Source organism: Haliaeetus leucocephalus, unplaced genomic scaffold (assembly GCF_000737465.1).
Source record: "Haliaeetus leucocephalus isolate CR32 unplaced genomic scaffold, Haliaeetus_leucocephalus-4.0 Scaffold306, whole genome shotgun sequence".
NCBI classification, from domain to species: Eukaryota; Metazoa; Chordata; class Aves; order Accipitriformes; family Accipitridae; genus Haliaeetus; species Haliaeetus leucocephalus.
Window position 1 is genome coordinate 9151535 of NW_010972742.1, and position 23794 is coordinate 9175328.

Consider the following 23794-nt stretch of genomic DNA (forward strand, 5'->3'; position numbering starts at 1 on the left):
GGGGGCTGCAGCGGGGCTGGGCTCAGCCCTTTCTCTCCCGGCCAGGTGGAATCCTTCGAAGGCTGGATCCGGGCTGGGAGCCCCGCGCCCCGGGAGCAGCTCCAGGTGCGTCGGCCCCATCCCGGCCCCCCACCCCGGGGGTGCACGGCGGGGCCGGGGGGGTGGCGGGGACCAGGGGCCGAGGCGGCAGACTCGGACGTCGCCGCCGTTGTGCCGCAGAGGTTTAGGAAGCTGAGGGACGCGCAGGATGCGCTGGAGCGGGCGTACCTGCGAGCCCGGCAGCAGCACCCAGGGGCCTCGGGGGAGTTTGATCCCGACCGGTAAGTGCTTGACCCCCACCGCCCCCTCCCCACCCGCGAAGCCCCAGGGACCCGTGCCACCGGGATCCGTGTCTCCCCGACACTGATGGTTGCTGTCTTGCAGCGAGGTGGAAGGGGAGATTTTCCGCTTGGGGCTGCACTTGGAGGAGCTGAAGGAGCGGCTGGAGCCTGGGGCCAGGCAGCAGCTCCCCCCGCAACGCCTGAACCAGCCCCGCTCCCCTCCAGCCCCTTCCCCACCGCCGGCCGCCTGCTCCCCACACTCCGAGGTGAGCTGGGCAAGGCTTCAGGGGGAGCGGACAGGGCTGGGGGGGGCGAAGAAAGATGCTGGGGTGGGGGTTGTGCTTCTCTGACCCCCTTTTGCTGTGCCCTGCAGAGCCCCGCACTGATGGAGGGTCCCCGGGGGACAGCAGGGGACGGCGAGGTGGTGACGGGGGGGTTGCCCCAGCCCCTCTGGCACAAGCAGCTCCGAGTGGAGGAGGATTTCGGTGACCTGCTGGAGCAGTGAGTGCCCTCGCAGTGGGGCGGGGGGGAATGCGGGCAGGGAGCGGCTCCCCAAAACCACCAATTCCTGCCTGTGATCCCCCCCAGGTACAAGCACTTGAAGTCCTTGCCGGAGTCACTGAGCCTGGAGCAGCTGAGTCTGGCAGAGACTGGGTCCCAAGAGGAGGTGGATGGACCTGCAGCAGGGGATGGTGGCCCCAGCAAGGTGTCCTGCAGGACACGGTCACTAGAGGAGGGGGTCGACCTCGAGACCTCCCCTTTGTAAGTGTTGTGGGAGGACAAGTGCCCCCTGCTGGGCAAGTGGGAGGTTTTATGTCAGGTCTCAGGTTTTGCATCACTGGCATTGATAGGCTTCAGAGTTAACAGCCTCCATGGGAAAGCTGGCTACACTAGGGCATTTCCCCACATCTGGGGTTGCTCTGCCCCATTGCTTATGCTCCGTCCTCTCTCTGCAGGCACCCCGCGGAGAGGAGAGCTGCGCCGCTGCCCCCCAGGGAGCCTCCATGGCCAGGGAGGACACGGGGCCACCTGTCCCCTGCCACCGCTGAGCAGCCACCGGCCACAGCCAAGCCCCCCCTGGGGCTCCCCGAGCCACCACGGGTGCTCCTGTCCCGCCGCAGCAGCAGAGCGGGCAGCGCTGTCACCCAGCACCAGCCCCGCAAGGTGAGTCCCCTGGGACTGCAGGCCCCATCTGCCAGCACCCCTAGACCCTGCTGGGGGCTCCTGGGGGTGCTTGGCACCAATCCTGCCCTCCTCGATGCATCTGCAGGAGCAGCGCATTGTGTCACCGGAGACGGACAGCGGCTTCGTGGGCTCAGAGGCCAGCAGGGTGTCACCCCCCGTGCACACCCCTGAGCACCAGCCTCCCGGCACCGGGTATGGCTCGGGGTCCCTGCCCTCCACCCCAGTGTGGGGATTCAGGGACACGGGCTGTTGGCTCTCTCTGGGGGGATTTGGGGCACTGAAGGGGAGCAGGGATGGGGGGAGAGGCAGCGGGAGCAGGGAGGGGTTGCTGGGGTGGGTTGGAGATGTGCAGGGTGGCCCATGGCTGGGGCATGAGCCATGGCGGCTGCCTGCATGACCCATCCCATCCCCAGGACCCCTGGCTTGCTGGGACCCTCCATCCCCATCCCTGCAACCCTCTGTCCTCCACGGAAGAGAGAGGCGATCCCGCTTCCCTCCGAGACGGCGCTGATGGGCATCTACCCTGTGGGCGGACAGGGTGGCACAGGGGGGGCCCGCCTGCCCCCCAGCACCCCCTCGCAAGGCAGCTCCCCCCCGCGCTGGGCCGAGAGCGCGGGCAGCGAGGCAGGACCCGACGGTGACGGCAGTGAGTAGGCAGCGTTTCAGGGAGGGATGTGTCCCTGGGGAGAGAGATTTGGGGGGGACCCTGGCTCTGCCGGTGGAAGAGGGTCTGGTTTATGGTGTTCCCCCAAGCCCCTTGGTGTGCTGGCCTGGAGGTGCCTTCTGCCTGCTGGTTCTGCTCCCCCAGGTCTCTCCTGGGAGGGGGACAGCCCCACATCCCACGCTGCCAACCTTGGCTCACTGTTCTCCCCCAACCCCCCCAGCTCATACGGACTCGGAGGCAGAAGGCAGGAGTTGCACCAGCGCCGGCGGCCACCCCTCCAGCATGGCCAGGGGCCCGGCCAGCCCCCCACCATCCCCCGAAACACCGTCCCCCACCCCGCTGTCCCCTGACCTCCCATCCCTTGACCCGGCTCGCTGCGACCTGCTGGGCTCCCGTCTGGAGCGTGAGTGAGTGTCTATGTACCCCCCCAAACCGGGCCAACCCCCCCGGGTGACACAGGGACCCTGCCAAGCAAAGTCCCCAAAGGCACCAGCATCTTTTGCTGGGCAGCAGCAGGTTTTCCCTTCTTGGAGAGCCAGGACCTAGCTGGGGCTGAGTCCTCCAAACTCGTGACATGTGTGGGCTGGCTGAGACAAGCCCCAGGCTTGGTTTTGGGGACCATCATAGCATGAGCTACTGGGTCCTGGCCGGTGGGGATGGGGTCAGGCATGGGGTCCGGGGAGGACGGGACTGCTCCCACCCCAGGAGCAGCCAGGACTGTTGGGAGCCTTGCTGTACTGCAGGCGCCCCTCACCGTGGCATCTGTCCTGCGGCAGCCGGGCCATCCGGGCGCTGCGGGACGAGGTGTGGCGGCTGCAGCGGAGGCTGGAGGAGAGCCTGCGCTGCTCCCGCAGCTATCCTGAGGGAAAAGCCGCCCCGGCCAGGAGGCAGCTGGTGGCCAGCGGACCATCGTCCCCCAAGGACGCAGCACCCTCGGGGTAGGTGGCAGGAGGGACCTGGGGGGCGGTGGGGGGTGGCAGCAGCCACCCCTGGTTGGGGGCCGCACTGTGTCCCACGGGCCTGGGGACACCCCCAGCCCGTCCCATTTCTGCTGCAACTGGGGAGAGGTTGGGCTCGGGGAGGGGGACCAGCACCCCGGCTGTGCAGGGTGGTGGGTCAGGGGGATGCCTGAGGGGACACTGGGGGGTCTGGGTGGTGACAGCAGCACCGTCCCCTCCACAGGGAGCCAAGCCCCCCTGTGCGGGGCAGGGTGGCCCCTGGGGTCGCACTGACGAAGAGACAGAGGTCGGCATCGCTGCCGCGGGACGGGCCGGAGCTGGACCTCGGTAAGTGGGACCCCACTGGGGTTGGGACAGCGGGTCAGTGGGGACGTGCTCCTCCCTGCATGCCATTTCCCCTTCCCCAAACGGAGTGGGGTGCTGGTGGGCCCATGGGACCCAGCAGCGCTCAGCCCAGGGCCAGATCCTGCAGACCTGGGGTTGGACCCACTGGATCCCACCCCGCTTCCCTCTCCTCCACCGCAGCCTCCGAGTCGGACCCCTCACCCGCCGGGCCCCGGGCCACCCCCTTCCCACAGAAGAGCCCTGGGAGCACCCCAGGTGTGGTGACATTTCGGGGACAGTACACAGGTGGGTGCCAGCGGCGGTCAGTGCCTGGGGCTGAGGGCGGCTGCCCCCGCGTTGGGGTTCCCGGCCGCGCTCACGCTGGGTTTTGGCAGGGACGCGGTACCAGGCGGGGATGCCACGGGCCACCCCAGCACCCGGAGAAGAGCCGGGCACCCGGGGGTGTCCCCGGTGCCACGGGAGCAGGACATCATCAGGTGAGTGACCCTGGGAGCAGCCCCCAGCCCCTTCTGGGCTTCACAAACAGAGCTGCTGCTGACTTTAATTCAGTAACTAGAGGCTTGGGGAGGGGGGAGATATGAGCCCACTCCCTGTGGCCTGGGGCTCACCCTAGTGCCCCTCGGCTGGACCCCCTGCCCTGGGGTGCCCTCCTCGCTGCCGGCTGCAGCCGCTGGTGTCCCCGGAGCAGTGGGAACGTGTCCCCAGCCCTGTCCTTTAGCTAAAGGTTAACGCGGCCCATTCCCGGGTAACGGCGCAGACCTGGGCTCTGCTGTGTCCCGTGCCTGCCTGGAACGGAGCTGGATGTGTGCAGAATGCTTTGCAGACCCCCCCATTTTGCAGACCCTCCCTCATTTTGAAGAGCCCCACCTTTGCAGCCCCCGCCCCCCCGGTCCTTGCAGGGAAAGGCCTTCGCCTCCTGTCCCAGCCGCTCCCCCAAACCGCTCTGCTTTTTCCAAACCGCCCTTGCTTGGTCAGTGCGGGGATGTTCCCAGACACGCTCGCTCTTCTCTCCGTAGCTGGATTCGGGGCGGGCGATGCCGCAAGACAGCCCCAGCACAGCACCCCGAGGAGAACGCGCTGCCCGGCTTGCCGAGCACCCATGGGTCCCCCCGCGCCCGGCAGCAGGGACGGAGCCACACACGGTGGGTGACGGATGGCACGTGCTTGGCATGGCTCATCCCTGCATGGGAGCTGGGGCGGCGGGATGGGAAACAACCCTCAGACCCCTGGCACAGCGCTGGCAGACTGCTTGGGGACAGAAGTGACACCCAGCGGTGCCACCACCCGCTCCCCGCAGGCGTGGCTGTTCCCACTGTGGCACGGGTGGGCTCACCTGGGGCTGCCGCTCGCTGCACCCCCTTGGGGACATCGAACCCCCTTGGGGACATCTAACCACCTTCCTCCCCGCAGCAGAGCATGGCCCCGGTGGCACGTCCGCCCCAGGCTCCCGCGTTGGTCCCCGAGCCGAGAAACCGGAGCAGCCCGGACTTTGGTACTTGGCCAGCCCTGGTGCCACCGCTGCCATCGGCTGCCTTGCGCCCGTCCCCCTCGTGCCTTACGTTCCCTCCATGCTGTAAGGATGCTCTGCGTTGGGGGGGAGGTCAGCATCTCCTGGGGGAGGAGGGTGAACCCGGGAGGGGCTGTGCCCACCCCAGGGACCTGCTGGTTTGCCCACAGAGCCCAGGCACCCGGGTGGCAGCTGGCTGGGAGTGGGGTCTGCGTGGGGGTGAGCGCAGGGAGATGGGTTGGAGAGGGATGGGGTGGGGGAGAGGGGTGAAAACCAAGGCAGAGTGGAGGCACAGAGCCCTGGGGGGGGGGGGGGCACAGCCTACGGGGCAAAGCTGAGCCCGTGTCCCCTTCTTCTTCCCAGCTACTGCTCCCCAACGGTACCTACCTCAGCCCCAGCCGTGGCCGGGGTCCCCCTCCAACACTCTGCGGGGCACCGGCGGGCAGAGCATCCCCCCGGGCCGCGTGCCGCCGGCCACCACCGCTGCCTGACCCTGGACCTGGATGAGTTGGAGGAGCTGAACCAGTCGCTGAGCCGGGCCGTGGAGGCTGCCCAGAGCGTGAGGCTCACCACCACCCGCATGAGCCGGGCGCTAGCCGCTGAGCTGAGCCGAGCACGGGACCTGCGGGGCTCCTGCCTCTTCTGAGAGTCCTGCCGGCCCCTGCCAAACCCTCCCTGCCCTCGCAGGGGGCAGCAGGAGGAGGAAGATGGTACCCCCATCAGCATCCCTTGACTGGATGCTCCCTGCCAGATCTGGGGGCACCGGGTCTGGAGGCATCTCCATGGGGTCCTGCACCGGCTCCCATCCCGCTTGCCCTAGACCTCCTGCATCGCTTGTCCATCTGTCTGTCCATTTTCAGGACCACCCAAGGTGCAGGAGCGGGGCAAGACGTGGGCAGAAGCCTCCCCAGACCTGCATCATCCTGTGGCACGCCAGGCTGCGAGCACAGCCCCGGCAGGAGGGCACCGTCCCCTGGGACCAACGGGGTGGCCCTGTGTCCCCCAAGGCAGACGCCACCCGGAGCCAAGCACTTCTGGGGATGCTCTGACTTTGTGTAGGTCCTACTGCAACACAGGTCGAGCCCCCGTTGGCAGCTGCGTTTACCTCCGTGCCTGTGGGGGCAGAAGTACCCGCAATTCCCTATTCAACCCCTTTCCCAGCCTTGAGGCATCCTCCGGGAGCTCGGTGCCCCCCTCCACCCTCTGCTCTGCCCTTGGACTTCAACCGAGCCAGGTCCTCCCTGGAAAAGCTCTTCTTTCTATCATTTTATGTGAATTTTTTTTCTCCAAGGTAGCTAGTAAGCAGCTAAATCACTCTTTTAGGGTTGATTGATGATATACAATGTGTGTGTGTATGTATATATATGTATCTATATAGAGGTACATATATATGTTCTGGTTTTAATTTCCAGTATAATCCTTAGGGCATTTATGGGTTTTTTTTGGCCGTCCCTGGGTGTGGCCGCCCACAGTGTTATCTGGGCAGAAAAAAAGAAGGATTTGGGGTTTTCCTTGGGATTCCCAGGCAATCTGGGCTGGTAGAGGAAAAATTGCCCCGTGAGACTGAGGCAGGGGCAGGATCTGGCCCTGAGGGGGTCTGCGGAGCCCCCGTCCCTCCAGGCTCGTTTTGTAATCAGTTAACGCCTATTTTTTTAGCGAAATGGATGTGGTCGGAGCAGCCCTCAGAGAGGGCACAGTGCCTTGGAGGTGGGTGCTCCGCACCCTACAAACCCTGGGGGGACCCTCCAGCTGCACCCACCAGCACCCATGCAGAACCTGCACCCTGTGCCCCCAGGATGGGTCCAGCCAAACCGCCCCCCCCCCATCCCTGAGCATCTCAGCCTGCAGTGCCCCCGGCTGTGTTTATGTGTAGGACCTACCTGAAGTGCCCGTGTCAAATTTATTTATTTTTGAATTTTTTTCGTTGTACAAAGACCCAAGTTTTTTGGGGGCGAAATCACTAATGCCCCCTGTGAGTTACTCAGGTCTAGAGCCTCCCCAAGCGCTTGCAAAACCACTGAGCCCGGATCCTGCAACCAGCCCGGGGGGGCCGGGGAGGGGCTGCCCCTGATGCTGCCCTTTGGGGGGAGAGGGGTGGGTTGGGGGCATGCGGGGGGATTTTAAAGAGGATTTATGTGTCTCTGGTTGCATCTGCTTGTACCTGTGTCCCAAGCGAGCCGACGGGCTAGGTCGCAGCCGCACTGGAAGCTGTGACCCCCCCAGTCCAGCTGGGGCGTGCAGGGAGCACGCAGCTGTATTTAACTATCCCAAATGCAATAGCCAGGAGCAAAGATGAAGTTTTTTTCCGTATCTCCTATTTTGTAATGACCAGCAGAGCCATTTGGATGGTATTTTGTACTAAGATAATCACCTATTTTTGAACGAAATAAATGCAGTTGGTCAGCTTGTGGGTTTTTCTTCCTTTTCAAAGCCATTTCTCGGGTGAATTTCGGCATCACCACACCAGGATCTCTCCCTTGGGGGCATTTGGGGTTTGCTGAGACTATTTCCCCAAGCCTTTCCCTTGCCTGCCTGGCCCCCGAGCAAGCGGCACGGCACAGCCCTGGTTGCACTAGGGATGGAGATCGCTTTTATTTAGTCACTCAAGTGCTTTAGTACAGAAGAACAGATATACAGAGATGATACATGTTTGTGCTTCAACACTTTCAAACATTTAGATTCCAGTAATTTCAAGGTAAACAATTTCCAAGACAGACTAGATTATTTTTTTTTAAGTTTTCCTTTTTGATAAATTATTTTTTATATAAATAACTGTAACAGAAAAAAAATAGTAATGTCCAACATACAAGATCCTGAAGCATTTGCATTGCTAAACCAAGAAGGAACTCAAACGGGGTGGGAGGACCAAGGAGGAACCAACAAATATCAGTGCAATGATACAGCCTTTGCCCTAAAAATATATATTTAACTTTATGGGCAAGGAACAGACGGGGAGGGAAGGGGGGGGGCTAACCACCAACGAGGCAAGAAAGAGAGATCTGGGGGAAGGAAAAGGGGGTCACAGCCTTCAGAGGGAGAGAACAAAATGATGGACCCCAAAATATTGCAGTGCATCTAATGGCAGGGGAGGGCGGGGGCAATCCTTGGGTGTAAAATAAAAAACCAACTAAAATCAGAGGTTTGGTTAAATCACTATACACCAAGCTTGTAAGAACGTCACAAGACACAGTCATTAATATACACAGAGTCCGGAGGGGGGGCCCGGAGAGTGGGGGGGCCTCGGGGCGACGGCACGCTCAGGAACGCTTCACCACGGCATGACACGAGCGGAGCCATGCGCAGGGGCACCGAGCTTCCGTGGGGATGGAGGGAGAGAGAGAGAGATATATAAAAAAATTGAATTTTTGTTATATATCTATATGCATTTTAAGGAATACTCAGAGAAGGGGGAGGCCGGGCTGCAGCAGGGCAGAGGAGCGGCCGTGCAAGCAAACGGGCCCCGTCTCCAGGTTTTGACCATTTTGGTCCCTTTTCACATGGGAATTGCCGCAGCGTGAAGCATCCCGGGTGCACTCCCCCACATCCCCGCCACCAAACCCCCGTGCCAGATGTTGGTGTGCACATCTGGCGGGAACACCCACCACCCCGAAAAGACAAGGGACAGGAGACGGCAGTGGGGACCCCCCGGCCGAGAGCGAGCAGCGACACGAGAGCCGAGCCCAGCCCGCGGCGCCTGCCTGCGCAGAGGCTGGAGCGATGGTGGTGCGTCCGTCCGTCCACACAAGACCCCAACGAGGAGCGAAACTTTTGGAGAAAGGTTTTTTTCTGTTGGTTTTTGTCATCATCATTCGCTAGCAATGGGCAGATGGGTTACTCAGCAACGAGCTCCTGGGTGCTTCGGATAGCTGCAGCTACAAATATATAGATTTTTTTTTTCTTTTCCTCTTTTAAACACAATGCATCGGTTTTCTTAATATATTTTTTTTCGGCTGTTGTTTATCCCCTCCCTGTGGATAAAATGAGATGGGGAAGGCGGCGGGAGGGGAGGGGGGGTCAACACAAGAACAAGAGAGAAAGCTGGGCCGGGCCGGGGCCGGGGCTGGGTGCAGGATCGCACCCCGGGCCGGGCACCCAGCGGGGAAGGTGAATTCGGCATCGAGTCGGTGGCGGCGTTTCCTTTTAACTGCTGCTTTCTTCCTCTGTTTTATTGAGTTTCTTCAGCGTGTCCAGCAGTTTCTGTGGGGTGAGGATGTGCGTGGACCCTGCGGGGGCAGAGGTAAAGGGGGGAGGGCATCAGTGATGGTTTCGGGACCCCCTCCCGTTGCACCCCGGCCGCCGGCCCCGCTGTCCCAGTCTCCCCCCCCGGCGAGGCCTTACCTGGCGGCGACGGCCCCACACGCCAGTGGAAATGCTTGCGAGAAAATGTACGTCTATGGGGGTTGGGGGGTCACGGATAATGGGAAAGGAACGGAAAAGGAGAAATGAAGGAGATGTATGGAGCTGGGCAGGATGAGGAGGGGGCCGGGAGGTGCCCATGCAGTGGGGTTGTGGCCAGTGGGGTCACTCCTGGACCCTTTGGGGGTGCAGGAGGCACTGGCCAAAAAGCACCGGGGTGCACGGGGCGGGAGGTGCGGGCAGGCAGCAGCCGGGCACGGAGGGACCTTCCGCAGGTCGCCCGGCTCTCCCCCTGCCCGCACCGAGCATCGCTGGGGCAAAGGGGTGGTCGGGAGGGGAACGGGGTGGGAGGGGAGGAAGAAAAGGGCTCTCGCCTTCTGCTGCCCCTGGCTGGGGGGTTCGCCGGCACGGTGCCAGCGGCAGCTCCCCGCCGCGCCGCCCTCGCAGCCTCCCCGGCTCTGCGTGGACCAACACATGGCAGCGGTGGCTCGGGAGGATGCCGTGACGGGTCTCACCAGTAAAAACGCCGGCAGCTAAACCCCAGCACGGGGTTCAGGGGTCTGCAACGTCGGGGGGCTCCTGCCCATCCAAGGGCACCAAGTGCCGCAAGAGCAAACCTGAGCTTTCCCATCGATTCGGGATTTCAGCCCCATCGCACCCCAGAGCTGGGGGGGTCACGGCAGCGCCCAGCCTTCGCTGTGGGTGACGAGAGGGGCTGGAGCTGGGACAAGCGCTGGGGTCCACCCCGCACGCCCGCTGCTGCCCCAGGCACCGAACCCCCGGCCCTGCTCCAGCTGCCCGCTGCAGGCAGCATCCCGGGATGCTCCGTCCTCTGTCCGGCCCCAGGATGGCTCTGCTGGGTAGGCAGGACCCCGACCCGCCACCCCCAGCCCCTCCGGCCCCGGCGAGGGGGAACTCATGGCATGAAGGAGCCGGCCAGGTCCGGCCAAGAGACATGGCAGAGGGATGATGGAAGCGGCGCTGGATGCTTTTTCCACCTGGAAGGAGGAACTGCAAGCATTTTCTTATTGGAGAACCCAACGGAAATGAAACCCAAAATAATAATTAAAGAAAGGAGGAACGGAAGAATCAAAGAAAACCCTTCGGGGAGGAAGAGTTTCTTTTTCGTTAGTAAGCTGCCTTTACTTGGTTTCTTTGGCTCACTCCATTGCTGGAGCCTGATCCTCAAATGATACCCTAGTAGAGTCCCTGAAGTCGGGGTGCCTCAGGTCCATGAGAAATTTGGTGGGAGTGAGAATGTGAGTAGAACCTGCAGGAGAACAGAGCGGGGCTGATGGCTGCGCCAAGACCCCCCCACCCCCATTTTTTGGGGCGAGGAAGGACGCGGTTGCCACCCGGAGCATCGCAGGCGCATGCAGGGGATGGACCCCGGAGAGACGCGGGATGAGATGGGCGAGAGGCGGGATGGAGCTGGGCAGTGGTGGTGGGCCCAGTGGTGGGGGGACACAGCCGGGGGCTGCAGGAACTGATGGGGAGGGGGCTGCTGCTCCCAGGGGAATACAAGGAGCAGATAAGATGCTGGCAAGAGGCTCTACCAGGCACCCCAGGCGAGAATCCAGGGACCAGATGAGACAGTGAGGGGCTCCTGCCCCTACCCTACGATGTGTGTATCCAGCCGTGCTTCCCCGGGGGAATTTTAGGGGACCTAAAAACTCCTTGCTAACATCTGGCAGGGCTTCCATCGTGTCCTCCACACCTGACCCATGGCTCCTCCAGGAGCACAGCCGGGGTGCTGAGACTGAGCACGCAATGCATGTTGTTACATGCATGCTGCCTGTGTGTAACAGGAAAATGCATCTCCTGTTGCATGCACAGTGCACATCACGGTCGGCGTGCAGCGTTGCACGCCTCTATTGTTTTTTATCCCTGTAACGACCCTGAGGACGAGTGTGCAACACAGGGGCGACAGGAGCAATTCAAGTTGCAAAACCCCCTTCCCTTTCACCCAGATCCTCTTGAACAAAACCAGCCAGGGAGAGGAAAAATGGGAGGAAAACTGGGGATGGGTGGAGGGACATATCCTGTCCCTGGGGAGGGGAGACACAGGGGTGACAGCAGGCGGCAGAAGACCTTTCCGCAGAGTTCCAGCTCCCGCAGTCATCTGGAGCCGGGAATTTGCGGGGTGGTGCAGGGAGCGTGGGATGAGCAGCCAGCACGACGGGGCGCAGGGTCTGGCCCCGGCTCCCACTCACCTATTAGCACTTCCCACTTGCCGCTGGCTTGTGTCACCTCATAGGCGCAGCGCATCTCGTTCATGCTGACACCACCCAGGATGAAGATGATGAGGCGGGGGCCGCTTCGGTACTCGCCGGGGGCCTTGTTCTTGTGCCAGTGGCCATAGCGGGCACTAGAGAGGGAGAGGAGAGGGATGAAGGATAGGCGGGATGCAACAAACTGCACTGAGTTCACATCTTAACTAAATCACACATTAATTAGCTCCCAAACTTCTGCTAGAGCAGGTAAAGTCCAGCTTTCCAGCCACGAGCGCTGCTCGCTCTTACAGGTAGGGAAACTGAGGCACGGGATGCCTGAATGACAGCAGAGCAGCTCACAGACCTGCTGATGGATACGGCCCCTCCGGGCAGGTGAGGGATGGATGCTGCTGGTGATATACGTGCCAATGTATAGGGGGAGCGCAGGAGACCCACCTGACGGCAGTGGTGCTGAAGGAGGCGGAGGAGCGGGTGGAGATGTACGGGTAGTGCTTGGTGTCCAGCTTGTCATCAATGGCGTCCTGCGGGCGGAGAGCCCCGGGGGGGGTTCAGCAAGGAGCCGGGCATGGCCTCTGGCCCAAGAGCCCTTCTGTAGGGCTGTGCCCAGGAGGATTGGCCCAACTGGGTCAGGGTTCATTTCCATATATTTGCATAGCCTTACTTTTTGGAACAATTTGGCTGTTTTCCTGTAATAGGGTGCAATTAGCAGGAGGAGGGTGGTGCTTGGCTGCTGTGGGGCAGGGACAGCACAGGGGGGATTAAGGTTATCTGTGAGATGTTGCCCTCTGTAGTCTCCTCTGGTCCTGGGGATGAGGTTTAGGGGTGCCCTGGGCAGGGGAGGGTTTGCATGGATTGGGGTAGAGGAAGGCAAGAGCTGTGTGATTTTGGAAATGGAGGGAGCTGTGGCTCTGCTTGTCATGGGTGCCTGGGAGCAGAGGTGGCACTGAACTGCGGTGATATCCCCCTCCCCAAAATGTGGCTGCAGGGTCTGTCTGTCTGTCTGAGCACGTGGGAAATGTCTGTGTTGGGGAGAAGTTTTGGTGCCTGGGATTCCCCCGGCTCTGGGGAAACCCTGGGAGTTTGCTCTGAGAGGTTGCTCTGATTCGAGGGGTGGTTGGGAGGGAATGGGTCAGGAGGAAGGTAGCACCTGGAAAAAAATCACTTCTTGGCTCTGCCCAGCATTACCCAAGCGCAGAGCTCATGGGGTACCTCCCGTGGGTACAGGTATGGCCGTGCCCGTCCCCTGGCTCAGCTGGGATGTGGACAATGCTGTGACGAGGCCACCCAGCCGTGCCTGTCATGGCACACAGCGCGGCACAAGGAGCAACTAGTTTGTTACAGCATTTTGTATTGCAGGGATGCCGTGCAAGCCCGGCCAGGGCCGTGCATCCCACCTGAGGCCAGCATGCACATGGGAAACATCCCAAACTAGTTGTAGTTGCAGGCAGGGAGCAGCCTGGAGGGCACGTTTCGGGGAGAGGTGTCAGGGTTTGGGCTGGGAGCAGCCAGCTCTCTGCAGGTCCCTTCCCGGGCAGTGCTGAGGTCCCTGCTCCATCCCCCGTCCCTGTCCTTGCTGGCTCACCTCCATGATGTCCTTAATTACGGGGGTCCATCGGGAGAGCTGGTAGGTCTGCTCGCTGATCCGCTCCTTCCGCTCCGGCTTGCTCCGGCGGCGCAGGGTGGACTGGACAGAAAGAGCACAGGGACACCCTGAGACACGGGGGCTCTAGCGGTGGGATTGGGGCCACCCCAGAGGGGTGCTGGGGGTATCCTGGGGGGTACGTGGTTCCCACAGCAGAGCGGGTGCCACGGTCCTTCCGAGGGGCAACGAGAGCCATGGGGAGCGGGAGGTGGACACTCACATCTGTGATGATGGGCACCCCGAGGTGGGCCATGTTGGTGATGATCTCGCTGTCCTCTGCTGGGATCTGAGCGTGCTGGATCAGCTTGTTCAGGTTCTCCTCGGTGATACCTGGAAATGCAACGGGGAGATGGCGTCCTCTTGAGAAATGCCTCCCGGTGGGGACACAGGCCCTCCACTGTCACCTTAGGACCCCTGGCCTGGTGGTGGTTGGGGAGACAGGGCTGAGCTTTTCCATCTGGCTTAACTTGGCCAAACCCTGAGCTGTTTGCCACCCAGAGCTGCCTGCACATCTCGCCCACCCCTGCCCAGGTGTCCTCCTCACCGTTCTTCAGGAAGATGTAGAGCAAGATGATACGGATCTTGTCATAGGTGCTGACATTCCCATCCAGCAGGATTGGGACAATGGCCCTCATGGGGTCCTTGATCTTCTCACCTTCAGCATCGGTGCCCATGGCCAGGTCCTGCAGAGAACGCACATGCTCATCACACCTCAACCCATGGCTCAGTGCTGAGTTGTGGGGCAGGAGTTGCTGGCCCCAGTCATCCCCATGGGGATGTGTGTGGAGGGGGGTGATGTGGGGCTGGGGAAGCTGGTACCTGTTCAACTCGGCAGAGCTTGTCTACCGTGCCCTGGTAGTGCTTCATGCAGTCCTCAGCCAGGTGCAGGTGGGTCGAGTACTGGGAAGACACAAGCGGTGCAGTCACCCTTGCGGTGCTGGTGGCAGCCGAAGGTCCCCGTGCCACCACCCCGGCCTCAGCCCCTGCCCGCGGCTGGGGACCCTCCAGGGAGAGCTGCCATTGCCCGCTCCCCAGGTGGGCTCAGCACCAGCTGCTCTGCACAGACATCTCCCCCCACTCCATGTACCTTGCTGAGCTCCTTCTGGTACTGCGGCATCTTCTTCAGCATCTGGGACAGGTCTCTCATGGTGGTCTGCGAGGGAAAGGGACATGGTCACTTGCCCTTGGGGACTTAGGGCTGGGCGCAAGACCGTAGGCAGGGAGCGGATGACCCTGCCAAGGACTTCTGTCCCCATGAGAGCCCCTCGCAGGGGTTTGGGGATGCCTGCCATGGCATTGCTGGGTCTCCTCCACTGTGGCTGAAGAGCAGAAAGGGGGTCTGCAGCTCTGCAAACTGGAATGCGGCAGGGGGAGAAATCCCCCCAGGACCTTCCTCTGGGACCACCATGCGCTTGGCTGAGGCTGAGATGATGCTTTCAGCTTCTGGCCACTTTCACACCCTATTTCCACTGGGGTCTCCTCACTGCCACCGATTCAGCATCTCGGGAAGAGAACCGGCTGGGGACAGAGGCAGCCACTGCAGGACGGGAACGGACCCTGTGCTGGGGGCAAACTGACCCCTGTGGCGTGGTGCTCAACCAAGGCGCCCTGTTTCCCCAGCCCCAGGCGTAGGGCCAGCACCCCACAGCCATCTCCCCCCATCAGGGACCTGAGCACCCTTGGCCCTTTGCAGAGGTCCCCATCGGGTGTCCCCAGGAAACTCTGCCATTTGCCAGCCTGTAGCCAAGTCCCCCAGGTGCCCGTTCCTGCTTGGTAGGCGCAGTCAGGTCACCTTATCGCCTGTGTTCATCCTCTTGCTTGAAGAAAACTCCTTCAGGGACCGGGTCACCTCCCTGGGGAGAGGAAGGCAGAGCCGTCAGCGGGGAGCAGACCCTTGCAGTGGGGTGGGTGGCAATGTTGAGCCGACGTCCCACCCAGCTGGCAAACCACCCACAGGGACACTCACTGGGACACCTCGGCGATGTGTTTGTGGCGCAAGGTGACCCACAGGTCGTCGTCCTCATCCAGGAGAACCTCCTTAATCCGGGCTTCCCCGATGCCGCTCGTCTCATACCTGGGAAGAGGGCAGGGAGCGTCACGGCAGGGACGGGGCTGGGGGGCACGTGGCCCCCTTGCTGCCAGAGAGGATGTGCAGCTCTAGGGGGGTGTGGGGAGATGGGAGGGCACGGGGGCTCTTCTTGGCTCTTATTTCAAGTTGGTTTCGCATCTTGCCCTCTTGTACCCCTTCAGCTGCTGAATGGTGGGAAGGGATAAAGGGTTGAAAGCTAGAAAAGCCCCTTTGGCATCAATTCTGCCCCTCATGCCTGCCAGACTGCAGGCAGGAATGGTTTCTCCCAACTAATGGCTTGTGATGGATGGAGGGATGCTGAGGCTCAGACTTCATGGCTGAGCTTCCAACTCCCACTCAAGAGCTGGACTCATGAGGGCCATGGGGGTCACGAGGACAACAGTGCTGCACTCACTTGTAGACATCATTCTCGATGGGCAGGAGGTCGTAGCTCATGGCCTGGAAGGTCAGCTCATGCAGCACTGGGGAAGCAGGGTCGAAGCCGCGGTCCAGGATGAGGAGCTGGGAGCGAGCCTTGTCCGGACCCTGCAGAGCCAGGGAAAGCCGTCAGCAGTGGGGCTGGGGGCTCCTCCAGCCCCACAGGCAGTCAGGGGAAGCTGGGGCCATTTCGGGGTCCCCGCTCGGGGTCTGCGACTGCCGCGTGGCAGAGCTCAAGTGGAACTTTAGGAGTGAAGCATCACCCGAGCATCTTCCCCCAGTGCTTCTGGCACCATCCCCGCTCACCTCGCCCATGGTGGGGTCATCAGCCTTGTAGGCATCCAGCTTGTCCTGGATGAGCTGCGCCAGCATGGCGTTGTCCTTGTAATCCCTGGGGGAGGCAGAAGGAGAGGTCAGCTCCCTGGGGTGGGTGGCTCTTGCCACCATGGGATGGGGAGGAGCTGCTGGTTTCCCTGTGCAATGTCCTTGGCTCATGGGAGAGGAGGGACCTGAGCAGGTTTTGTTGCCCATTTCCACCTCTCCTTGGGGTGCTCACTTGGTGCCACTTGGATTTCAGGGCCCTAACCCCCTCCCCACTCTCCAAAGCATCTTCAAGTCTGAGCCTACACTGAGCACGGGTGTCTGTCCATCCCACCACCTCCTCCGTCCCCATGCCCTCACCAGCACGGGACACAGCATGGCCTCATCCGTGCCCCGTGCTCGGCACGGCCCCAGCTTCACTGAGCTGCTGGGGGAGAGGGCAGGTCCCTGGGGGGGGTGCCAATCTCGCTGCCCTTACCCCCTGTACCGCACAGCCGGGTATTCCTTCAGCGTGGCGCACAGCGTGGCGATCTGCTCAGCCAGGCGCTCCAGGATCGGGTTCTTCATCTGGGCCTTGTGGGGGCTGTAAAAGCTTTGGAAGGAGTCGGCCGAATCCAGGGAGTAAACCTGGGAGGTGCAGCAGGAGGGAGGTGAGAGGGGATGCACTGCGGGGGACGTCTGGAGGAGAGCAGCCCCGCAGGACAACCCAGTGGGTTTGGAAATTCAACCCCAGTCAAAGGTCCCCAGCCAAGCCTGGGACTGGGCAGCCGGAGCTCAGCGATGCTCGGGGCATCCTTTGGGCTTTCGGCTGCCAGCTCTGGACCCTGATGCCTTCCCCAGATCCAGCTCCACGGCACGGTCCCTACCCACGTGTAGCCCCCCAGGGTGAGCAGAGGAGGCAGGAGACCCCCTGCCCACAGCAGTCACCTGCTCCCAGGCAGTAAACCAGGGACCTGGGGACAACTGGGGACACGCCGCTCCCTGGACATGACACCAGTAAGGACCAGAAGGCAATGTGGCTGTGTGGGGGGACGCCAAGAGGTCATCTTCCACCTGTCTGTCTCCCCAGAAATGCTGAGGCTTGAAGGGTTAAATGGCACCAAAGAGGTCCAGCACCATCTGTCCCTCCCTGTCCCCCTCGTCCCCATGTCCCCAGCAGGGGCAGATGGCACAGGGCCGGTGCCCTTGGCTGGGGAGCGTGCCGGCAGCGCACAGAGCTGGCCACTGCAGCCGCCGGCACAGGGCCAAAGCGCGGCGCCCGCTAAATCCCCTGCAGCGGATCAGCCCTGAGAAGTAATCAAAGGAGACAGGGAGGCAGAGCCGAGCAGGGGGCGAGGAGCTGGCCGAGAGGGATGCAAGGCTGTTACACAAACCCTGATGGGCTGGAGAAGGACCCAGAGCATCCCCCAGCTGTCCCATCCCCCGGACCACCTCGGCGGGGACGGTCCCCAGCCCGGCCTCACCTGCGACTCGGAGGGGAGGAAGGCAATGTTGATCTCCGTCAGGGTTTTGATGACCTTGGCGGCACGCGATTTCACCAGCTCATTGAAGAGGGCATCAGGGCAAGCTGCAAGGGGAGGAAGAGGAGGAGGAGGGTAGCGCTCAGCATCCCTGCATCCCCACTTGCTTGCATGCGTTTTAGTGACAGGGACTTTCCCTCCCCTCCAGGTACTCACAGTCAGTGAAGAAGACGTGGGCAGCTCTGTACTTGGAGGTGGGGGGATCCTTGAAGTCGTTGATGAGGGAGTGGACGGACTGCAAGAGAGAAGGGACCAGCTGGGCTGGGCACGGTGGCACCGCAGGCATCTCAGCAGGGTCACCCAGGGTCCTCCCTCCTGGCACGGGGGGAAGCTCTGCACCTCTGGCCCACCACCCCGGCAGCACTGCCGGCCTCGTTGGAGCCAAGATGCTTCCCATGGGTATGGCTGCCTGCCCCAATGTGGGCATCCCCCTGCTTCCCCCAGGCAAAGGCTGTGCCCCCCCATCCCAAGGCTGTGCCCCCCCATCCCTCCCCATGCCCCACACTGTGTATTCACCTTCTCGGAGGGGGTGATGAGATAGACGGCCTCCAGGCTGGGCAGCGGCTCCCGGCGCTTGTTGATGTCTTCCACAACTGGGGGGAAAAACAAGGGCCATGGCAGGGCCGGGTGCGGGCAGGGGCACTCAGCTAGGCAGGGTTGTTGGATATCCCACGGCACCACAGGACCAGCCCTGCCAACTCCCCTGCGTCCAAAATGTCCCCAGCTGCTTGCCCCTGCCCACCCAGGAGCTGGGGCAGGGGCTGTGCCCACCCTGTCCCAGCCCCACGGTGCCCCACTGGGGCTGCATGCCTGGGTGCCTGGCAAGGTCCCGGGGGGCTGGTGGATTTGTCTGTGTGCTCCTGTGCTGCTGTTGCCTTGGTTTATTCCCACATCCCTCCGCTGGAGGGGACTGCCTGGGGGTGATGCTCTGGTGGTATCCGGGCTGGGGCAAACCCTCGCTTCCCCCGAACACCTCCCAGTGCACAGCCTGGGATTGCCTTCTCCTTTCCAAGTGCTGCAGGGAGCTATTTATAGGGCTGACATAAAATAACACCTGGTCTTCTCCTCGGACTGAGATCCTGCCAGGACAGAAGGTGTTCGGGCTCCTCCAGCCCCAGCAGGCAAGGAGGAAGGCTGTGAAACATGAGCCTGGCACCAAGACAGTCGTCCATGAGCAATGGGAGGTAGCGTGTCTCCATCCCAAATGGGATGGGGCTGGGTGAGGGCTGTGCCACCACCTCGACTGGCCTGTGCCAGCCTGGAAATGCCTTTGCAGTTCCCCTGGTTCAGAAGGAGGTTTTGCCCCTCCTACAATGAGGTTTGCGAGAGACAGCCGCGAGCCGGTACTCACTCGTTATGCCCTCCGTCATGATGTCGGTCATCTTGCAGCAGGAGGAGAGCATACGCATGCTGAGCTGGTCCACCACCAGCACCTGGGGAGAGGGGCTGTGAGCTGGGGGCACGGAAGGCAGCCAGGGAACTGCTCTTCCCCACCCCTCCACCCGCCCTTGGGGGCTCCTTGCCCGCACCTACCCCCTTCCCTGCTTCCTCCTCCCCACCCTCCTCCTCTTCCTCCTCTCCCAGCCCCCCTGGGGTTTGGCACTCACCTTCCATTCGCCCTTCTTCTTCACTTTCCGGATCACATCATGCATAATCTCTGCAAGAGAGGGAGCATAGGAGGGGGGTGAGCACCCCAAGTGCCCCCCTGTAGCACCCCTGGGCCTGTCGGCAGCAGTGGGGTCTTCGCTAGGGCCACCGAAACCCCCACCCATGTGCGGGGCCACGGCAAGCCCTGCTCCCCCGGTGCCTTTTCTGGGGACATGGGGAGGAGATGGGGGGTGGTTTTGGGGTACCCAAGGAGGGGCGGTCACCTCCCAGCCCTGTTTTTCTCTCGTGCTTGGCACTAACAGACGGAGCCCACTCCGGTGGGGAGCCGTGGGCTGGCAGAGGGTTGGGGGGTCCCTTGGGGGAGCCTGGGGGCCACCCCACACATCTCAGCCCTAATCCGAAGCACCGGGAAAACAACAGCGGCTTAAGAGCTCCTTTTAGAAACAAGAATCAAGCAGCCTGAGCCTGTTCCTTGTAATCCCCCACAATCTCATTTTGTCTCCCGTGGCCGCCAGGCTTACACAACCAGCCAGGACGGCAGCACCCGCGGGTCCCCCTGCACCCCAGGGACCCCTCAGGGCTGGGGCCAGCCCATGCCCATATTCCCGGGCACAGATACCGCGGGCCAGCCTGCAGGGCTGCTCCCCGTGGGGTGCAGGCTAAGGACACCTGAGGAGGTGGCCCTGGGAGTGGGACGGGGATGTCACCTTTCAGGGCTGGGTTGCAGGAAGGGGGTTTCAAGCCTTGCCAGAGTAAGTACTTGCCCTCCTGCCAGACACATGTGCTGCCTGAACATCTGTGCTGGGGGCCATGAGGTGCCCCCAAAACACTGAAGGCCCTTTTTTTACCCTTATGTATGAATCATCACCCCTTGCAGAGCAGGGACATGCCGGGGAAAAGAGCCTGTGTCTGAGAGCGGCTGCGCCATGTCGTCTGCATGGTGCTTCTACCCTGGCTTTCTCCCCTGGAGGGTTTTGCTCTGACCCTCTGGTCACAGGGAAAGGGATGGAAATGCCAAGTTAAAACCCAATTAGGAAATGTTTCTAAACTAGAAAACATGTGAAGTGTGGGGAGCCCATTGCTGAGGGTGTCACCCTGCCGGCCTCAGCCTTGGGACCCTTCCCCTGTGGGATTGACCCCAACGGTGCCAGTCCCCTTGGTAAAGTTCAATTTGGGTTTATATGGGGCAGTTTGGGGCCTAAATTTGTCCCTTTTATAGAATAAGGCTTGAGAGATGTATGCAGCGGGGACTGCTCTGGGAGCACCCACCCCCAGAAACTCCTGCTTTTGGGTGATGCTGAATTTGGACAAAACACCCCATCTTCCCAGCCCCCACCCCCACTGGGGATTTGCACAGATACAAGCGCCTTGGGGCCAGCCGGGGCCTCACAGCCGCCCTGCGCTGCACGGAGCATCCTCACCGGGAGAGCAGAGGGTCCCTGCCAGGCTCGGCTCGGCCCCGGCCCCCCAGGGTGATGCCCCCTGTGGTTTCCCCACACTGTTGGGCTCATTCACTGTGCTACCATCCAAACACTCCATGGTGATTTCACAGGCTCAGCGAGGCTGTAACACTGCCTGGGCTGCCTGCAAGGCTCAGAGCCGAGGCACAGGGATGGCAACTGGTGCCACCAGGGATAAAATGGGAGCCTCTGAGCGCTGCTGGTGTCTGTCCTGCTGTAAAACTTGGAGGCAGCAGTTCCTACCACCGCACATCCATGTCCTTCCCAGCAACATCTGCCTCCTCGGGGGAGCCCTATAAGGGTGCTGGCCATGAACTCAGGGTCCTGCCTGCCCTTGGTCACATCCTTTACCCTTGCCATCAGTACAGGGGGTGCAGCGCACCTCCAGACCAGGGAAGAAAGGATGGACGGTAACTGGGTACAGATGCTCTGTACCCCTGAGCCTGACACTGCTTGGGGAGGAAAAGCTGCTGCCTGCACCCATGTGCACTGCACACCCGCATCCAGGTCACCCACACAGCAAAAAAGTGAACCAGGAATTGTCCTCTACCGTGGGCAGGAGCTGGAAGTGAGGGCTGCCCGTGTGTCCCCGGTCCTGCCCTCTGGTCCTCTGCTGGCGCAGGAGCGGAGCCGGGAAGGAGAGATGCCAGTGCATCCCTCCTCTTCCTTTCATTACTCACGTTTGGCTCCTTCCCCGGAGCAAGGATCCAGGAATAACAGTGCTGTTTACAAGGCAGCACGCACGCGCTCTCCATCCCACACCAACAACCTCAATCACAAATGACAGGGAGTAAAACACGGAGGGCCATGGCAGTGCACCATGTGCCAGGCAGCGATACTGGCTAAGGAACTGGTCAGGGTCTGGCTGTGAGCAGCCAGAAAGAAATCCTGCACCTATAATGAAAATACTGCTTTGCTCCAGGACCGGGAAGGGAAGGAAGGAAGGAGGCTGGGAAGGAACATCCTGGGGCCCAGGGGAAGGTGCTGTCGGTGCAAAGGTTCTTGTGGCTCAGCTGGCTCAGTATTCCCGGCACCCTCCGTTTGCTGCAGCAAGGCGGGTGGACGGGAATCCAGGGCAGGAGAGCCCAAAAAGGGCTCCCCAAAGAGCTGCCTCAGCCACCCCTGAGCTTGTCCTTGCTGTGGCAGCTGCTGCAGAAGACATTCCGTCTTCAGCACCTGGCTTTGTGGGAACTCTCTCTCTCTTTTGCATGTGTATGGGCTGAGCTGGATGTGTGCGATGGGGGGAGCATCTGCCTGGCTGTGCATCTCCTGGTGCAAAGTGCCTGATCCTGGCACCAAGATGGGCCTCCTAGAGCAGAAACTGGGCACCTCTGAGGGTGATTGCTCTGAGCTTTGTTGTTTTAGGGCATCCATGCCCTGGTCAGAGGTGGGCGCCCATCAGCACCGGGGGCCAGCCCTGCTCCCAGCGTGCTGCAGAGCTGCCCTGTGCCTGGGCTGCAGACAGGCACAGCCATTCCCTAAACCAATGTCCTCTCCTGCCTTTGACCATGGGTCAGATCTGGCTCCAAAGGTCTGCTCTTCCACCGGCTGCCAAAGCCAGCTCAGAGCCTGGGCAAGGCTGGGAAAGAGGCAGATCCACAGAGCACCCTCCAAAGAGGCTCCGGGGCCCTGCCAAAGCCAGGGAGGGTACAAGACACAAACCTGAGCAAAAGCCTGAGATCACAGCGTCACATTTGGAGGAGACGTGACCATGACCTGCACCTCCCGGCTGTCCTTGCAGCAGCCACTAAACCCTCAGGTTAGGGAAGAGTGGTCTGTTAGCTCTTGGGTGGACCAAGAGCGCAACACTAAATGCTGGGGGTGGCCAGGTCTGGCACGGAAAGTGGGAAGATGTGGGAATTTTGAGGTGAAAAGGTGCAGATGTACGAGGATACAGCTGCTCCCTGGGACTGTTCTGGCTAACGTGGCTGCTAGCAGTGGAGCTGGATGCTGTTTGTGTTGCTGTGGCTGGGAAGCTGGGCAGGAGGTGAGCACTGCCTACACCCCTGGGAGGAGCAGGGAGGTCCCCAGGCATCTCTGAACAAGGACCTTGCCTTTGCTGTGGGGCACCAGCAGTGTGTCACCTCTTGATGGGTAAGAACAGCTCTGGGTGACACCAGCTGCATCCCAGTTAGCCTAAAGTACCACCCTTCCTGACCAGCATCCCGCCAGTGGAAGAGCTCCTGGGGCACTGCTCACTGCGGTGCTGGGGCTGCCAGGTAGGAGGTGAGCACAAGGGGATGGATGAGGCACCGAGGGCTTGGCCAAGGCCAGAGCTGAGAAGACACCCGGACCTCTCCTCGGAGCAGGGCAATTTCTAAGCAGCCTCTCTGGCAAGGGCACATCTAACCAGGAGAAGGGATGCCAGCGCATACGAGCTATCCAAAATGAGCAACACCAGGGAAGGCATCCTAGAGCCAATTCTACACTCAGGGGAAGTTACAGGATCAGCAAAAGACTCCCAGGGAAATAGCAGCTCCTCCATTCCCTGAGGTCCTCAAGTCAAGCCTGGCCACCTCCCAGGAAGCAGTGCTCTCACATCCCCATATTAGCAGGTCAGATGTTGCCGCCTGTGTCCCCAAATGGGGACAGCCAGCCAGAGCTTTTAGGCTCTAACGTCAGTTGGTGACGCTTACAGTCAAGCTTTTCATCTTGGAGATAAACCAGGTTTCAGGGGAAAAAAAAAACGCATACGCTTATCTCATCCAGTGCCTCCAACACTTGGCTTGTCTGGACCTACCACGTTGCATCTGTTTCCTTCAGGCTGGAAGAATTTTAATTACCATTTCTACCAAGAACGGACAATACAGACAGCTCTGGACTTATCCTCCAATGTAGAGACAACATCAATGCCTATGGACAATGAAGCGCATCTCACCTGCGAATGGAAGACCTCCAGCGCTCTTGAGTAATATGGTCTTAAAAGTGCAATCATGGAGATGACATGCTTGAGAGCAACCTCCTCCCCCGGCCCATCACCTGCAGTTAGGCTTGTTCTCGTGGTGAGGCGTGGCACGAAAATGACCCACTGCGTTGTTCTCAAGCAGGGCCAGAAGCTGGTGACACGGTGGCCTAGTAGGACTTGAGCCCATACGTCACTCCAAGAGGCTTAGCCCACATTATTTATACCAAGCTGGCTGGGCAGCCTTTCTCCAGGCCTGCCTTGC

The 23794-nt window shown here is 61.3% G+C and overlaps 2 protein-coding genes across 3 annotated transcripts in view; one reads left to right on the top strand and one right to left on the bottom strand.

Moving 5' to 3' along the window:
• Window positions 1-5724, top strand: part of AKNA (AT-hook transcription factor) — a 14571-nt gene extending 8847 nt beyond the window's left edge. Inside the window, exons 9-23 of the mRNA XM_010571139.1 lie at window positions 46-320; window positions 424-586; window positions 694-821; window positions 909-1082; window positions 1277-1484; window positions 1591-1697; window positions 1919-2151; window positions 2390-2576; window positions 2946-3107; window positions 3352-3455; window positions 3654-3758; window positions 3848-3949; window positions 4490-4615; window positions 4884-5046; window positions 5344-5724. Coding sequence (XP_010569441.1) covers window positions 46-320; window positions 424-586; window positions 694-821; window positions 909-1082; window positions 1277-1484; window positions 1591-1697; window positions 1919-2151; window positions 2390-2576; window positions 2946-3107; window positions 3352-3455; window positions 3654-3758; window positions 3848-3949; window positions 4490-4615; window positions 4884-5046; window positions 5344-5626 — 2520 coding nt within the window. The 3' untranslated portion in view covers window positions 5627-5724. The remainder of the gene's footprint in view (window positions 1-45; window positions 321-423; window positions 587-693; window positions 822-908; window positions 1083-1276; window positions 1485-1590; window positions 1698-1918; window positions 2152-2389; window positions 2577-2945; window positions 3108-3351; window positions 3456-3653; window positions 3759-3847; window positions 3950-4489; window positions 4616-4883; window positions 5047-5343) is intronic.
• Window positions 5725-8877: 3153 nt separating this feature from the next.
• STXBP1 (syntaxin binding protein 1) lies at window positions 8878-19211 on the bottom strand. Of its 2 annotated transcripts, none has more exons than XM_010571022.1 (18): window positions 19167-19211; window positions 18911-18992; window positions 18076-18152; window positions 17716-17794; window positions 17503-17606; window positions 16518-16666; window positions 16025-16109; window positions 15696-15826; window positions 15179-15286; window positions 15005-15065; window positions 14300-14365; window positions 14032-14112; window positions 13757-13895; window positions 13433-13542; window positions 13153-13254; window positions 12006-12091; window positions 11550-11704; window positions 8878-9203 (listed from the first exon to the last, which is right to left on the bottom strand). In XM_010571022.1, the coding sequence occupies exons 1-18, from the start codon at window positions 19209-19211 to the stop codon at window positions 9121-9123; spliced, it is 1743 nt and encodes a 580-aa protein (XP_010569324.1). In that variant the 3' UTR covers window positions 8878-9120. The 2 variants fall into 2 exon arrangements, with proteins under 2 accessions (XP_010569324.1, XP_010569323.1); XM_010571021.1 differs by lacking the exon at window positions 8878-9203 and adding an exon at window positions 10416-10606.
• Window positions 19212-23794: the final 4583 nt, after the last annotated feature.